The sequence below is a fragment of the Rhinichthys klamathensis genome, unplaced genomic scaffold (genome assembly GCF_029890125.1).
Source record: "Rhinichthys klamathensis goyatoka isolate OS25496 unplaced genomic scaffold, OSU_Roscu_1.1 h1tg000087l_1, whole genome shotgun sequence".
In the NCBI taxonomy this organism is placed as follows: Eukaryota; Metazoa; Chordata; class Actinopteri; order Cypriniformes; family Leuciscidae; genus Rhinichthys; species Rhinichthys klamathensis.
The window spans coordinates 2,715,910-2,735,000 of NW_026606627.1; the positions used below are offsets into that span (position 1 = coordinate 2,715,910).

A 19,091-nucleotide genomic window follows, 5' to 3' on the forward strand; every position below is an offset into this window, starting at 1 on the left:
CACACACACACACACACACACACACACACACACACACACACAAGGCAGGGGGTAAATAAACGCTCAGAGACGAAGAGAAAGGAAATACTGTAAGGTTCCTCGGAAACAGTGCGATATGTCAATGTGCTTGTTTGGCTTTTGACTGACTTTTGATACAATATTAGTCTCTAAACGAAGGAAAACCCTTTCCCAGATAATTAAAGGAAGGATAACGGTGTGTGTGAGCGAGAGCTACAGTAACGGCCTCCTGTGAGCTGAAACCACACACACACACATCTCACCGTCATGTTTATATGAAGTCTCCTATATCTGTCCCTGTAATCCTAAAGGCATGATTTGTCCTGCTTTAAGTTCCATCACTTCCCACCATGGGATATGATGATCCCGTCCCGTACTGCAGTTTAGTGGCTCGCTCCTCCTGATCATAATCACAGATGTGCGAGTCTAAGCGTGTGTTAGTGGGATTCGAGAGTGGGAACGGGAGAGTTAATGTGGGATGAGCACCGTCTCTCAGGAAGGCTTCTCGATGAGAGATCAGGAGTGTGTGTGTGTGTGTGTGTGTGTGTGTGCAGATCCTCTATCCGGTGGGATCGCCGGGATCAGTCGCTGGGCGCCGGGATGACGCTGATGTGCAGGAAGTTGTCCGGGTGGCTCAGGTGTTCGCTCAGCCACTGCATCGGTGTCTCCAGGAGCGGCTCGATCCCGTGAACCATCACCTGGAACCTCTTCGGCTCGTCTGAGAACAGGAGGATGAGGAGAAGGAGGAGGAGGGAAAAGGACACAGTTAAGCATCAAGGGAAGCACGTCATACTAACAAGAAATGATGTAGTTCAGTGCGTTTTTTGTTTTTATTTTTAGAATACAACTTTTAGAGATATTTTGTATCTTAAACATTAATACGGCTCAATGGTATTCAAGAAAATAATCAAATGCTGGACGCAAAATCAGCCTAATTTTGTGCTGTAGAATGTTGAAAATGAGCACATTTGAGTTTTGGTGACAGACGACATCACTACTGTGACTGTACAACTGCTGACATGTTGGTGCTGATGATCCTGCTCCTGAAGAACTGGAATCAGATTATTTCATCCTAATCCTTTCTGACAAACCATGAAATGTGTAAACTACATAAACAGACGTTTTTAAACCACAGCATGATCATCATCTGAGCACGTTTACACACTGGTTGCATATGAGTGTAAAACTGAAGGAACCGCTGGAGGCGGTGACATTATAACATTAGCCTGCTGACCCCTGAGGTTAAACAGCTAATGCAGTTTGAGTTTGACAGCAAGTGATGGTTCAGACATCAGCATGACCTCCAACACTACACAACTACATCACGACCTGATGATCCCTGCAAACCGGCAAACCATAGCGGTTTGGCCCTTAAAGGGATAGTTCACCCAAAAATGAAAAATTGGCTCATGATTTACTCTCCCTCAAGCCATCCTAGGTGTGTATGACTTTCTTCTTTCAGACGAACACAATCAGAGTTATATATAAAATGTCCTGGCTCTTCCAAGCTTTATAATGTCAAGTCAAGTCATCTTCATTTATATAGCGCTTTTAACAATGAATTGTTTCAAAGCAGCTTTACAGAGATAAACATATAATTTAAGGTAACAGAGATTGTTTTGGCGTTATAGCGGTTCTCAAATAATGTTATTTCCAGCTAAAGTTAACTTTGATTGATTCACCTCCGTCGAAATGATCAGACTTTAAACGCGAACCTGTGATTAACGCTGACGGCGTTCACATGCACATTCAGAATTCTATAGTTATGTGCTTTTTAAAATATGTGCGCAGGTTTGTAATTCATACAACCCAGCCTAAACAAACTACTTTTCTTGCCTATAAATTTTGATACAGAATTTTGTTTTATTTTATCACTTCGGGGTACGCGAGCCGGAATTCACAGCGCTTTATCTGTAGAGTGGGAAAGGGATCCTCCATAGGGAGAGGATAGTGGATACTTCAGCACTGCATTGTCATCGGGTCCAGGCGAATCGCCTTCGTCAGATCTGGACACGGCCTGGATCCGGCAGGCTGCGGGAAAACCTCGGGATAAACAAAGACACTAATATTAGCGTAGATGCCATTCTTCTTATGATGTAGCGAGTACATCAAGATTTAAGGGAAGTGTTCCCAGTTCCGGCTGACCTAATCTATGCAGCCTAACATTGAATTTATAGAAGTCTATAATGTATTATGTGTATGCTAGGTCAAAGAGATGTGTTTTTAGTCTAGCTTTGAACTGACAGAGTGTGTCTGCTTCCCGGACAATGGTAGGAAGACTGTTCCAAAGTTTTGGTGCTAAATAGGAAAAGGATCTACCGCCAGCAGTCGATTTAGATATTCTAGGATTTAGATACTCGATTTAGATACTCTTTATAATGGCAGTGAATCTATCATGAAAAGTGCATCTATCCATCATAAAAGTGCATCTATCCATGATAAAAATGCATCTCTATCCATCATAAAAGTGCATCTATCCATCATAAAAGTGCATCTATCCATCATAAAAGTGCATCTATCCATCATAAAAGTGCATCCATTCATGATAAAAGTGCATCTGTCCATCATAAAAGTGCATCTGTCCATCATAAAAGTGCATCTGTACATCATAAAAGTGCATCTATCCATCATAAAAGTGCATCTGTCCATCATAAAAGTGCATCTATCCATGATAAAAGTGCATCTATCCATGATAAAAGTGCATCTATACATCATAAAAGTGCATCTTCTGTACATCATAAAAGTGCATCTTCTGTCCATCATAAAAGTGCATCCATTCATGATAAAAGTGCATCTGTCCATCATAAAAGTGCTTCTATCCATCATAAAAGTGCATCTATACATCATAAAAGTGCATCTTCTGTACATCATAAAAGTGCATCTGTCCATCATAAAAGTGCATCTTCTGTCCATCATAAAAGTGCATCCATTCATGATAAAAGTGCATCTGTCCATCATAAAAGTGCATCTGTCCATCATAAAAGTGCATCTGTCCATCATAAAAGTGCATCTATCCATCATAAAAGTGCATCTGTCCATCATAAAAGTGCATCTATCCATCATAAAAGTGCATCTGTCCAGCATAAAAGTGCATCTGTACATCATAAAAGTGCATCTATACATCATAAAAGTGCATCTATACATCATAAAAGTGCATCTATCCATGATAAAAGTGCATCTATCCATCATAAAAGTGCATCTGTCCAGCATAAAAGTGCATCTATCCATGATAAAAGTGCATCTATACATCATAAAAGTGCATCTGTCCAGCATAAAAGTGCATCTATCCATGATAAAAGTGCATCTATACATCATAAAAGTGCATCTTCTGTACATCATAAAAGTGCATCTTCTGTCCATCATAAAAGTGCATCTGTACATCATAAAAGTGCATCTATCCATCATAAAAGTGCATCTATCCATGATAAAAGTGCATCTATACATCATAAAAGTGCATCTTCTGTACATCATAAAAGTGCATCTTCTGTCCATCATAAAAGTGCATCTGTACATCATAAAAGTGCATCTATCCATCATAAAAGTGCTTCCATCCATGATAAAAGTGCATCTATACATCATAAAAGTGCATCTGTCCATCATAAAAGTGCATCTGTCCATCATAAAAGTGCATTACTTTTATGATGGATAGATGCACTTTGATGGACTTCAAAACAGAAACAGTTATTCACTGCCATTATAAAGCTCGGAAGAGACAGGACATTTTTTAATATAACTCTGATTGTGTTCGTCTGAAAGCAGAATGTCATACACACCTAGGATGGCTTGAGGGAGAGTAAATCATGGGCTAATTTTCACTTTTGGGTAAACTATCGCTTTAAACCCTCCAGATAAACACATCCCTACGATGAGTCCTGAACAGCACACACACACACACACACACACACACGCACTTCATCAGGTCAGTTCTCCTCATCTATCAGAGTGTGATGAGCTGTAGCTCTCACACACACACACACACACAGTCCTCATCTATCAGTGTGTGTGAGCTGTAGCTCAGGGCTGAGAGGTTCGGGACACTGATAACGAGCGCAGGAAGGAACTTCTCCTCATAATGCACTCTTTTGTTTATTAAACGAGTGGTCAAAAAGGCACGGCCTCAGCGTTCCCTCAGTCAGATCAATTACCCTGAACTACAGTCATGCATCATCGGCTGAGCTGTCAGGGGCAACAACACAACTACAGCCACGCAACCAGTACACCAGCGCTACTCTTCAGCTGTCCCATGTCTAACGGCTAACCCACTGTCTATATGTGCTGTGCTGCTTATTTTTCTTTTCAATATCACCTATTGATATGTTTGTGCTAAAACAATTCAATTCACATTTATTTGTATCGCGGTTTTCACAATACACATCGCTTTAAAGCAGCTTTACAGAAAATACATGAGTCCACATTAGTGTACAGTGATCTGTTATCAGAGGAACTGTCTGAGGAACTTATCTGCAAATTAATCATTTCAGAAATATTCATTAAACCGAATGACTTTTTTGGTGACAGATTTTGTCCATCTTGTAAAAAATGACATAGGCAGTGTTAAGTGTGGTTGTAAAAACCACATAATCTCATTGTTAACACTTAGTAAAACTAAAAAATGGTTTCAAAATAAATTATATATTTTTTTAAACTTTTAAAAACCTTATTTGTCAATGGCCCGTGTATTTCAGAAATGTACATAAACAAATCACAGTTAGATAAACATGTATTCATTAAAAAAGTCAGAAACAATGAGCTAATTGGAGTAATGAACACTTGTAGATCAAGGCTATTATTGTTAACTAAAACTAATAAAACATTTCAGTTAATTAAAATTAAGCTGAAATAAAATAAAATAAAAAATCAGTTGAAGAACTTAAACTAAATGAAAATTAGAAATGTTACTTTGGCAAAAAGTTCAAGCACTAAAATTATTAACTGGAAATAAATAGAAACTAAAAATGAAATATAAATGAATTAACCCTAAATAGCAATATTTTTTTTAAACTAATAAAATGACAAAATCACATAATGACGACTAAAAATTAAACTAAAATTAACATGAAAACAAAAAATATACAAATAAAAGTATTAAAACTGCTATAATAAAACTAAAATAAAGTTAGAATAGCACTGTAGATGTATTAGTGGAGGTGGTTATGATTATGATTATTATTAAATAATAATATAATTGATGATGATGATAATGATAATAATAATGACAAAAAGTTTCCATGAAGAATGCTAGTGAATAATAGTGTATATAACGAGCGTTTAATAAGATCCTCTGACGAGTGTGTTGGCACTGCACAGTTAGTCTGGTCTTCAGTTCAACAGAAGTGAAAACACACACACACACACACACACACACACGGTTGGCTCGGCGGTCCCCTGTTGGTGAGTGTGTAACGACACCAAGGTCCCCACTTAGATAGGTAGACAAGTACACCAGAACAGGGGACTCACCGACCGCCGGCACAGATGACTACACACAGGATGACCCTCACACACACACACACACTCTCATCAGCAGAACCCCACGTCATAACAGAACTGATGCAGGGTTATTGGAATAAAATAAAATCCATGAGAGAATTCTGATTTCTAAAAACCCGAACGGCTGTGTACATCGCACGCCACGACAGAACACTGGACCTTATAGTGAAGGACATATAAAGGGTTTTCTCATCTTCGGTTAAAATGTACAAACATTCTTGTGTCCATCACCGAGAGACGCTGAATACGGTGGAGATCTGCTGTGTGCCACTGGGCCATCATGATGAACATGCATTTGCTGCATCTATAGCTTTTATGCCCCTGTAAATCATTTCTTTTAAGTGGACTTAAATAAATAGTTCAAATGTGTGTGCGGGCCCCCGTGGAGTGAGTGTGTGTGTGTGTGTGTGTGTGTAAGGTGGGAGCGTCCCCACTCTCACTCTCAGAATGATGCGAGGGGAATTCAAAAACACAAACTCATAAAGTAAACGAACACAACTTGCTTTTATTTTCACAACTTGCAAGTTCATCAGTTATGAGGAACGCCCACAGGAAAGCCCGAGCGTGGCCTTCTGCGCGCCGGTATTACTAATAAACTATGCGTGTTGGGATGACCTCGGCGTTGCTGGCACTAATGTTGGCATGTAAACTTCAGTAGTCGGAACCAGAACCAGCCAAATCCCACAGTTCTCAGAGTCAGGTTTGGAAAAGGCTTTATCAAATGGCCGACACGACGTACATTAGACAACGCTCTGAGAACACAGGGAAGGGAATCAGGAGGGAAATAGAGGACAGGTGTGGCAAATAAACCAATAATCAGGTAAGAAGAAGGGCGGGGTCAAGACGATCACATGGGTCATAGAAACAAACATGACAAGCAGCCAATGAGAGCTTCTGTCACAGATGCTCCTCACATCATCCTGTGGACATTTAACATACAAAATTCTGTCTTGTTGAACGATTTATAGTCAATCATTATCTTTGATCACCAAAATGACATATTTAAACGTTTTTTCCTTGTCTTAATGCCATAAAATATCTTGAATGTAACTCGACACCCTTGCCTCATTTAGTATGCTCGGTTCTATGAATATGCAAATGAGCCCCGCCTCCACTCACTCACTCAGCTCAGAGATCCACTGGTTGACGATCACACGTTGATCTGATTGGTTACAAGCTCGTTTGTGACGTCAGAAACACCAGCGATTTCAAACCGTGTTTTTGAGACTGTCTTTGGTTCACTGCAGTTTTAAGCAGAAAATACTCAGCAATGCTGTCGACTTATGAATTTACACATGGTTTCCCTTAAAGCATATTAAAAATATTTTAATATGTGTTATGAAAATGAATGAAAGTTTGAAGGGTTTGGAACGACATACAGGCGAGTAGTGTTGTCAAAAAACTCGGTACTTCGGTACCAAGTCGGTACTTAAAAAAATTAACGGTTACGGTACCAGCTTTTCTAGGTACCGAGTACCGGGTTAATCCGGTTCTTGATGCGCTGTCCGAAAGGTGCAGAGTTGCGTCCTCTTCATAAAAACACATGGCGACCGGCGGCGCTGCTAAGCGTTGGCTCTGAATCCACTTGTTGACAAGAAAGGAGGAAAGAGCCACATATGGAAATATGTTGAATTAGGCTAATGTCACGTTGCCATAAAGGGCCGTTCACACGTTCACATAGCACGTTTTTTGCGCGTGCAAATTTCAAATGTAGGCGCGCGGGAAGCGCGCTCATAATAGAAGCGACGTGCAAGCTTGTTTTTCCAGGCGCGTCACTGTTCATGGTTGCATAGCGGAGACACGCGAGAGCGAGCGCTTGAGGAGAGAAGGAGAAAGCGGTGCAAACTGCGCTCTCCGTGATGACGAGGAAGTATCAGCAAAGAATTAATTGATTTCTAGCCCTTGCATTAGAAATCAGCTACAGGGTTCTCAAGTTTTGAAAACAGGCAAGAGTGACATTTTTGGCAGTTTTGGATTAAATAAAAGTAGGCTACAGTTAAGTCAAATAAAACATGTTTTATCTCCTGTATAGTTTGGTAACACTACAATACCATTCATTAACATTACTTAATGTGTTAACATCAACACATTGAGTGAACGATATATTTTTACAACATTAATTAATGTTTGTGAATGTTATTTAATACAAACACTTGATTGTTCATGTTTGTTCACTTCATTCATTGTGCATTAAATAATGCTAACAGATAAAACTTTTGATTTTAAAAATGTATTAGTATATTTTTAAATTAACCCCAAGGAGAATAATTGCTACAGTATATGACTATGGTTTATTGTTAGGTCATTTTATCTAATGTTATCTAACAAATAGAATCTTATTGTAAAGTGTTTTTAATACTACAGTTCCATCTTTGTAACTGTGATATATACTTTAATATATGTAAATTTTATCTAAATTAAGCTTTGGTACCGAAATTGGTACCGAGAACCGTGGATTTTCACTGGTATTGGTACCGAATACTGAAATTTTGGTACCGTGACAACACTACAGGCGAGTAGATGACAGAATGTATTTCTGGGTGAACTAACCCTTCAAATCAAAACTTAATTCAAAACAAGACCTAAAGGTGTATGCTCTGCCTTATAGATTCATGTACAGTCAAATAAAAAAAATATTCAGACACCAGATATGATTTTTGATATGTTTCACTATTGTGTGCAGGACACTATAGTTCAGTTATGTAAGTGAGGAGAGCAGAACAAAGTAAACTGTGACATATTACACCCAATAACTCTTTGAGACTACCAGTGACATTAATAAAGATGTGGGACCAGAAATGATTCCTCCACTTTGAGCTGATCATGTTTTTTTCTTCAGTGTGTTTTCTGAAATTGCCAATGCTCTTTTTACACACACACTGAACAACATGAAGCATTGCTTGGTCACTGGTTGAGCTAAACTGGTATTATCTAATTGTGTAGTTAAATTTAACAGCTGACAGATATTCAACATAATTCATGTGTGAGAGTCTAACAGAAGGACGGACAAAACCAGTCAAATATCCACTGATCTGAGAACTCTGAGTTCTGCTCATGTTTATCACCATTTCCTGAACTATAGCGAATAAACTGAGATAATGTGAGAAATGTTAAGAGTGTCTGAATACATTTTGGTTTGACTGTACATTTCAAACAAAAAAATTTGTAAACTACGATACGTCACATATCAAACATTGAGTCTTATTAAAAGCCCTCTGATTTCTAACCTCAAAATCTAGAGTTTAGATCATTTCTGAGTCACTAACCCCGTTTATTATCACACTATGAAGGTAAGAGAGTGTGTGAGAGCGTGTGAGAGTGTGTGCGAGCGTGTGATGGAGGTGGGCGGCCCAGCTGGAGCGTTCTGAACCCGTGGGTGGATATGAAGGGATGATGGGCGGGGGTTTTCTGTGCAATTCATTTATTTGAAGCAATACCACCACACACCCTCTTATTCACTATAAAACCTCACTCTTCTGACCAACTTCTAAAGCAGAACAAAGGGAAATTTTAGATTACCGTGCATCACCGTTTCGATATATATAAATTCGTTATCTTATTGTGAAAAGCGTAGGAGAGGCCGAAACATTTGAGCATGTCTCCATTTTTACCCCCAAAATGGATCAAATCTATCAACAGATTCCACTGGGCGTACATTACAAGTCAGTCTGACTGCAAATCCTGTTTATTTTTATTTGTGGGAATCCCCATTTCGTTGCAAACATAACAGGACTGCAAGTCATCATCTGTGGCACTAAAACACCAAAGCTTCACACAATACAGAAAAACTGCTGATAAAACAAGACGTCTCAAGTCACAAAGAGGAGATATTTACTCATGTGTGTATTGATGAATGATTAATCAAGCCAACGATACATGAACTGAGACCATCTCAAGTAGGGTTGAGAATCATTTCAATTTTAGTGATTCCGATTCTTAGAGATTCCAAGTTTTGATTCCAATAAGGTAGAAAAAAATTAAGTCAAATGTATTTTTCCAAAAAACATTTTGTTGCAGCTGAATACCAAGACCTGAACACTTATGGTGCCTATGGTTTTCACAAAAGCACCACAGCAAAAACGGTTAGACTAACTAATATACATTTCAAACATTATTTAAGACAAGGACACGGTCAGTAATAAAATACGAACAAAAATGAGCAATAGCACAATTGAACCATGAACCAAATTAAATAAAGTGTTTTTAGTTTTTCAGGTAGGTAACGTACAGAAATTGAAATCAAATATAATAAAATGTACAAAAGAAAAAGATTAATCCTGATTAAAGGAGTAGTTCACTTTAGAATTGAAATCTCCTGATTATTCACTCTCCTCCTCCACGTCATCCAAGATGTTCATGTCTTTCTTTCTTCAGTGGAAAAGAAATGAAGGTTTTTGAGGAACACACTCCAGGATTTCTCCATATAGTGACTTCAATGGGGTCCAACGGGTCGAAGGTCCAGATGTGAGTTTCAGTGCAGCTTCAAAGTCTCGACACGATCCAGCCGAGGAATAAGAGTCTGATCTAGACAAACCAGCCGACATTTATAACAAAATACACATTTATATACTTTTAACCACTAATGCTGGTCTTGCGACAAATGATGCGACACACATTACGTGATCAGGGTGAAAGGTCAAGCGTGACGTAGGCGAAAATACAGACCCAGTGTTTACAGAGAGAACGTGAAAAGATTAAGTCAAACGACATTTACAAAAATAAATAAATAAAATAATGATGTCGGAAGATTTTAAAGTTGGAGGAGAAAATGAGAATACGTTTTTCGCCATTTCCTACATTTCTGAACCGGAACACATCGTGATTACGTAATGTGTGTCGCATCACAGCTCGAGCAAGACCAGCATTAGTGGTTAAAAGTATATAAATGTGTATTGTGTTATAAATGTCCGCTGGTTTGTCTAGATAAGACTCTTATTCCTCGGCTGGATCGTGTCGAGACTTTGAAGCTGCACTGAAACTCACATCTGGACCTTCGACCCGTTGGACCCCATTGAAGTCACTATATGGAGAAATCCTGGAGTGTGTTCCTCAAAAACCTTCATTTCTTTTCCACTGAAGAAAGAAAGACATGAACATCTTGGATGATGTGGAGGAGGAGAGGTAATTACCAGGAAATTTTAATTCTGAAGTGAACTACTCCTTTAAAACGCACACACAGGAATAGATAAGCGGAATCAAAATCAAAGAATCCCCAACCCTAGTCCTGTGACAGAAAAGGCCTTTCCCAGGTAGAGCGATGTGTTTCCCTGAGCGTTTATCAGAGCAGATCCCACATATCTGGAAGAGGCAGAGCAATAACAAAACACAGAGTGCCACTTTCTCTTCAACCAAACCACAGACAAAGCATCAGGGCTTGAATAGACACAGATGTGCTGGGTTCCTCACTGCTATTGTCTGCTTATCTACTTCCCATCAGGAGAAACACACACCGCCTCTGTTTTGGCTGTGGATTTCATTCATGCAACCCTCATTTGTCTTTCCCTTTTCACATCTCCTCCGTCTATCTCCAGATGTTTTCCTCTAATGTCTCCTCCACTAATCTTTGATTACGACCTCCCGTGAGAGATTAAAGGTGACATATTACACCCCTTTTCACAAGATGTAATATAAACCTATAGTTTCCCCAGAATTTGTGAGTGAAATTTCAGCTCAAAATACAAGATCATTTATTATAGCTTGTCAAATTTGCCCCTTTTTGGGTGTGAGCAAAAACCCCCCGTTTTTGTGTATGTTCCTTTAAATGCAAATGAGCTTTAGCTCCGCCTCTGTTCAGAAGAGGGCGGAGTCTTCACACGAGCTTCAGAGACTCCGGCAATAACAGCACAGGCCAATCTCACTGATCCAGAATCAGGAATAACCAGCAGCGAGTGCAGCCTTACGGAGAGACTCAGGGAGAGCTTCACTTTTACACGTTTCTGAATGTTAGCGGAGACATTTCTGTAGTTGTTGTGGAGTTACACTGATCATCTCCTCATCATGTTGAACTCTTCCACAAGTGTCCACAGTTCCTGAGGTGTTTATAAGACAGCGGTGACATGTTCTGGTCAATAGTGTTCAGTGTCGTCTGCGCTCAACCACAGAACAGTTTATAAACGTGCAGATTAGGGGCCGGTAATATTATAAACGTGCAGATTAAGGGCCGGGAATATTATAAACGTGCAGATTAAGGGCCGGTAATATTATAAACGTGCAGATTAAGGGCCGGTAATATTATAAACGTGCAGATTAAGGGCCGGTAATATTATAAACGTGCAGATTAAGGGCCGGTAATATTATAAACGTGCAGATTAAGGGCCGGGAATATTATAAACGTGCAGATTAAGGGCCGGTAATATTATAAACGTGCAGATTAAGGGCCGGGAATATTATAAACGTGCAGATTAAGGGCCGGTAATATTATAAACGTGCAGATTAAGGGCCGGTAATATTATAAACGTGCAGATTAAGGGCCGGTAATATTATAAACGTGCAGATTAAGGGCCGGTAATATTATAAACGTGCAGATTAAGGGCCGGGAATATTATAAACGTGCAGATTAAGGGCCGGGAATATTATAAACGTGCAGATTAAGGGCCGGGAATATTATAAACGTGCAGATTAAGGGCCGGTAATATTATAAACGTGCAGATTAAGGGCCGGTAATATTATAAACGTGCAGATTAAGGGCCGGTAATATTATAAACGTGCAGATTAAGGGCCGGTAATATTATAAACGTGCAGATTAAGGGCCGGTAATATTATAAACGTGTAGATTAAGGGCCGGTTATATTATAAACGTGAAGATTAAGGGCCGGTAATATTATAAACGTGCAGATTAAGGGCCGGTAATATTATAAACGTGCAGATTAAGGGCCGGTAATATTATAAACGTGCAGATTAAGGGCCGGTAATATTATAAACGTGCGGATTAAGGGCCGGTAATATTATAAACGTGCGGATTAAGGGCCGGTAATATTATAAACTTGCAGTTTAAGGGCCGGTAATATTATAAACGTGCAGATTAAGGGCCGGGAATATTATAAACGTGCAGATTAAGGGCCGGTAATATTATAAACGTGCAGATTAAGGGCCGGTAATATTATAAACGTGCAGATTAAGGGCCTGTAATATTATAAACGTGCAGATTAAGGTCCGGTAATATTATAAACGTGCAGATTAAGGGCCGGTAATATTATAAACTTGCAGATTAAGGGCCGGTAATATTATAAACGTGTGCAGATTAAGGGCCGGTAATATTATAAACGTGCAGATTAAGGGCCGGTAATATTATAATAAGATCCTCTTCATACGTCAGAAGGGGAGCGAAATCTGATCGTCTTATTGTTTGACATGCTCTCAGAGAAAGGCCCACCAAAACAAAGTTACTGGGTTTCACTTTTCACGTGTTCGGGGTTGGTAGAAGCACCGGGACCCGATTATAGCACTTACACACGGAGAAACTCAGATTTTCATGATATGTCCCCTTTAACAGCGAACACGGCTCACCTTCCGCACATATGCTGGAGGGAAACAGCTCCTTCAGAAGGTCCCCCAGTGTAAGAGCGTGTCCCTCGGCAGACACGGGCCGGAAGAGCTTCTGGATGAACGGCCGGTCACTCGTCGTCTGCAGCGGGACAGAGAGCAACACTGTTAGACTGACTTAGGAGATATCATTTAAAACATTTACAAGCTGTGATAAAAACTGTGTAAATATGTGTGTTTATTGTAATGTATGTTTGTTTGTATGTCCATTTTAATGTTGAAAGAAAATAAGAACTTGTTCTTAAGTGACGTGCCTGGTTAAATAAGGTTAAAATAAATAAATAATGACAGTGCAATCACAGTGTAACGTTCTCAAAAAAAAAGCTGAATCTGAATTGTGTCATTGAAGAATGTCATTTCCACACAAAATCCCAAAACTATGAATGTAAATTGAAAATACAGCATATGTTCAAAGCTATTAAGATAGCTGATATGCGAGACTGTTATTGGTTATTGAACAGAAGTTCTGCCAGCTGCAAAATTACCCAACAGCCCTTTCAATAGAAAGTGAACATTTATGGTTTTCAGGTCAGTTTTGAGGTAAATCCAGCGTTTAATGTTGTTTATGTGTCCATGTGGTGTTTTTAATATGCTGTAAGACAAACCATGTGTAAATTCATAAGTCGACAGTATTTTCTCCTTAAAACTGCAGTGAACCAAAGACAGTCTCAAAAACACGGTTTGAAATCGCTGGTGTTTCTGACGTCACAAACGACCTTGTAACCAATCAGATCAACGTGTGATCGTCAACCAGTGGATCTCTGAGCTGAGTGAGTGAGTGGAGGCGGGGCTCATTTGCATATTCATAGAACCGAGCATACTAAATGAGGCAAGGGTGTCGAGTTACATTCAAGATATTTCATTTTGGTGATCAAAGATGAGTTTTAAGGGATAAAATGATTGACTACAGGGGGATTTTAAAAGAAATGTTCTGTTGTCTAAATACAAGTTAATGACGATACTACTTTTTTCTACTAATCTACATTTCCTTCAGCCTGAGGCTTATTCAGTAACATTATTGTGTTCCTCCCTAAAAAATAAGTAATTGCGTTACTTAGTTGCTTCTTAGTTACTGCTGGGTGCACGGGTAAGAAAAAGTAACAATAGTGATGTAACTTCACTTTCCATAAAAAGTAACGCAATTACTTATTTTTAGGGAGTAACACAATATTGTAACGCACAACAAACTCACATTAGATCCTTTTAACATTAAATAAAGCACATAATCAGTGTTTATCATCGTCATACTTCGCATGTTGTAGTTTCAGCCGCGACGTCGCAGAAATAGAAACTATTTCTAAAATAGAGTGGTCGTTGTGTCATTATTGAGAGCTAACGAGATAATTCATGTGTTAATATCTTGTCAGTGAGCGGCTGTGTTGAACCCACAGTAGTGTGTGTGATCTGTGAACAGCGGAACGGGATATTGAGTGTGTTAACAGCCGGCAGTCACGGCATAGTCTCTCCTTCGGCCTCGAGGTGTCGAATGCTGGACGCGATCCAGTTTTCACACACGTCTCGCATGTGGTCAGTGACCGAGGGTGTCATTCTGTAAGAGCTGGACAAACACAGTCTGGTGAACAATAGGACTCGATGTTGGTGCCGTGAAAAGCTGCGGTGACACCGACACCCTCGGGTCTCGGGAAGAGAAGGTGTCTCAGGATGATCCGCTCTCGATCGGGTTTCCAGAAAAACTGACTCACCGAGATCATCTGAGAGAGAGAGTGCGAGAAGTGACAGCTACTTCCATGCATTTTTAAACGCCGGGATTAATTATTGAGCTCGGCATTACCCGAAAGGCTCCTGATGCTGATGAGAAGTGTGATACTCTGGGTGCCGACACTTTCTTTTCAACTCCCCTGACACTCGACCTGGAAGACCAACACATGAACCGTCACAAGCCTTTCTCTGAGCGCAGGAGAGCGGAGGACGGAGACGCGCTCGGGTCTCAGACTGCATATCATGATCACTATTATAGGATCTTTCAGGAATAATCAGAGCCTGGGCTTAATCCCGGGTTAGGGTCAAAAAGTTAAAAAAATAAATAAATAAAAAAACAGTTGAGAAATTTGAATATTGAAAACATTCAGGGTTTGAATTTAACTTTTTCACTCATCGGCCAATTTGACTACTAAATTTTTAAGTTACCGGCCATTCAGAACTTCTACTAGCCAAAAAAATAAAAAAATAAACCAGCTTACCTACATCACATCTAATATCTCTCTCTCTATGCATATATATATATATATATATATTTTTTTTATATATATATATAATTTGAAATTCATACATTAATTTCTTATTCAAACAAAATCCTGTCATCCAGCATCTCCTTCTCTTCTTTTATCCTTTTCACCAAAAATGGCTGTTGGAAAATAACAATGTCTTTGAAAATTAGATTTTGTTTTTGTTATGATGTAAGTGTGAATAGTGTGTGAGATTAATACATTTTTCGAGTTCATATTGGACTTTAATCCGATGCATCTATGAATGATTCGGGTGTGCGAGGCATCATATTTTCTATAAGGTAGTTATTTTGACAGCACAGTGTACACAGGAGTTATTACAGTATATATATCGAGGAAAAGAGATGAGTGTAACTTCCTTTTCATGCCCACTTTTAAAAAGGCCAATGAACTAGTCAAGCAAAAAAAAATCTATTGTCATTCAACTGTCATTCAAATATTCAAACGGTGAAATCAAATAATTAAATAAACATTCAAATGACTATCAAATATAATATTTAGATAATATGAATTTTAAATATACCAACTGCCAATTTAAATATTTAAACAAATATTGAATTTGTCAAACGGGACATTCAAACAGTCAAATCCAACATTCAAACAGTCAAATCCAACATTCAAATCCAACATTCAAACATTCAAATCCAACATTCAAACATTCCAATCCAACATTCAAACAGTCAAACATTCAAATCCAAACATTGAAATATTCAAATCCAACATTCAAACAGTCAAACATTCCAATCCAAACATTCAAATATTCAAACATTCAAATCCAAACATTCAAATATTCAAATCCAACATTCAAACAGTCAAATCCAACATTCAAACATTCAAATCCAACATTCAAACATTCAAATCCAACATTCAAACATTCAAACATTCAAATCCAAACATTCAAATATTCAAACATTCAAATCCAATCATTCAAATATTCAAATCCAACATTCAAACAGTCAAACATTCAAATCCAAACATTCAAATATTCAAACATTCAAATCCAATCATTCAAATATTCAAATCCAACATTCAAACAGTCAAACATTCAAATCCAAACATTCAAATATTCAAACATTCAAATCCAATCATTCAAACAGTCAAATCCAACATTCAAATATTCAAACAGTCAAATCCAATCATTCAAATATTCAAATCCAACATTCAAACAGTCAAATCCAACATTCAAACAGTCAAATCCAACATTCAAACAGTCAAATCCAACATTCAAACAGTCAAATCCAACATTCAAATATTCAAACAGTCAAATCCAACATTCAAACATTCAAATCCAACATTCAAACATTCAAATCCAACATTCAAACATTCAAATCCAAACATTAAAATATTCAAATCCAACATTCAAACAGTCAAACCTTCAAATCCAAACATTCAAATATTCAAATCCAACATTCAAACAGTCAAACATTCAAATCCAAACATTCAAATATTCAAACATTCAAATATTCAAATCCAACATTCAAACAGTCAAATCCAACATTCAAATATTCGAACATTCAAATCCAACATTCAAACAGTCAAATCCAACATTCAAATATTCAAACATTCAAATACAACATTCAAATATAACATTCAAATATTCAAACATTCAAATCCAACATTCAAATATTCAAACATTCAAATCCAACATTCAAATATTCAAACAGTCAAATTCAACATTCAAACATTCAAACATTCAAATCCAACATTCAAACATTCAAACATTCAAATCCAACATTCAAACAGTCAAACATTCAAATATTCAAATCCAACATTCAAACAGTCAAACATTCAAATCCAAACATTCAAACATTCAAATATTCAAATCCAACATTCAAACAGTCAAATCCAACATTCAAATATTCGAACATTCAAATCCAACATTCAAACAGTCAAATCCAACATTCAAATATTCAAACATTCAAATCCAACATTCAAATATTCAAACAGTCAAATCCAACATTCAAACATTCAAATCCAACATTCAAACATTCAAATCCAAACATTCAAATATTCAAATCCAACATTCAAACAGTCAAACATTCAAATCCAAACATTCAAATATTCAAATCCAACATTCAAACAGTCAAACATTCAAATCCAAACATTCAAATATTCAAACATTCAAATCCAAACATTCAAATATTCAAATCCAACATTCAAACAGTCAAATCCAACATTCAAATATTCGAACATTCAAATCCAACATTCAAACATTCAAATCCAACATTCAAATATTCAAACATTCAAATCCAACATTCAAATATTCAAACATTCAAATCCAACATTCAAATATTCAAACATTCAAATCCAACATTCAAATCCAACATTCAAATATTCAAACATTCAAATCCAACATTCAAATATTCAAACATTCAAATCCAACATTCAAACAAATACACACATTTATGAGAGCATACAAATGGCCAGGAAATTAAGTGAATAGCATTCTGGGAATGACTTGGCAACAGCTTTTGTGGCTATATGAACAGCTATATGGCTCAAATATATATATCATAGAGTTGATATGAAATTATTAATATCAGTGGATGTTACAATTGCAGATATAAAGACACAGATAAAGCCTTGACATCACATTTGTTGATGCGTCACACAAAAGCAGTTCGGTAAATCAAAAAGCTATTAAAATTGTCTCCTTCTAACGATGGAGTAATAAACTTCATAAATCTATTTACATAAAAAAAGATTGATATCACCACACCTTGTCTTATATCGCTGACATTAAATAACAAAAAACTAAAAAAGTAAAAACTCCTTTCATTTTCTCCATAGGGAAATAGATTTCCAAGGATAACTTATAAGCTTTAAAGTCAGCTTGCATTATTTCAACTTATTTTTAAAATAATCATGTTTAACAGACGAATTGCTGGTGAAAAATAGGACTGGCCGATATGGCCAAAAATATTATCACGACTTTCTTTTTCCATATCATATGATATCGATATTTATCACAATATTAATTTGCCATTAAAGGGGAAGGAAATGCTTTCCACATATTTGTTAGACCTTGAGAATTAATGCAAACATGCACATGTGTTTGTTCACAATTAAACTCCACAGACTAGCTACCTTTTAATTTAGGGCCCCATCAAATCAATTAGATTTTTTCCTAAATTCTATTTTATTTGTTTTTGGGATTCAGGGTTTTATAATTTAATAACAAATTTATATAAACTATAACAATGTAGTAAAGCTTTTAAAATGTAATCAAGTGAAAATATAACAATTAATTTACAACAAAACATTGCATATTTATTTTTTTGTCAAATAAAATGCTGCACAACAGAATTGTATACATTTAAAACATGAACGAAAAAAATATCGTGTATGATGTTCCTTAGAAATATTATTATTATTTACTAAAACATGTCACTGTTAACACTTAATATCTGACGGATGTTCATAAAAAAATTATTATTATTATTACTACACTGAGAAGTACATTTTACGATCCAGTAGTGATGCATTTCTGTCATAATTTCTTGAAGTTACACCGAACTTTTCTTTTGCCGGGTTGTCAGTATCAGTTTCAGTGTGTATTTAACGGTAGTTTATCAAATAAAACGGTGAAAAGTTTGTGAAGTGACTCTCAGAAAAGTTCATGTCCTCATATATTGAGATGCAGACGCTGAATATTATCAATAGCTATTTAAAGCGATCTCAATATGATATAGTTTATCACCCAGCCCTAGTGAAAAACTACATTACCCATGATGCTGTTCAGAAATTACACCAATCAGAGAATCGAACAAGCACTTTAGCTCCGCCCACTCCCAT

The 19,091-nt window shown here is 37.3% G+C and overlaps 1 protein-coding gene across 1 annotated transcript in view; it reads right to left on the reverse strand.

Moving 5' to 3' along the window:
• Window positions 1-419: 419 nt before the first annotated feature.
• Window positions 420-19,091, reverse strand: part of atg5 (ATG5 autophagy related 5 homolog (S. cerevisiae)) — an 18,961-nt gene continuing 289 nt past the window's right edge. The window contains exons 2-4 of the mRNA XM_056251658.1: window positions 13,015-13,132; window positions 600-736; window positions 420-559 (exon numbers count right to left, since the gene is read on the reverse strand). Coding sequence (XP_056107633.1) covers window positions 600-736; window positions 13,015-13,132 — 255 coding nt within the window. The 3' untranslated portion in view covers window positions 420-559. The remainder of the gene's footprint in view (window positions 560-599; window positions 737-13,014; window positions 13,133-19,091) is intronic.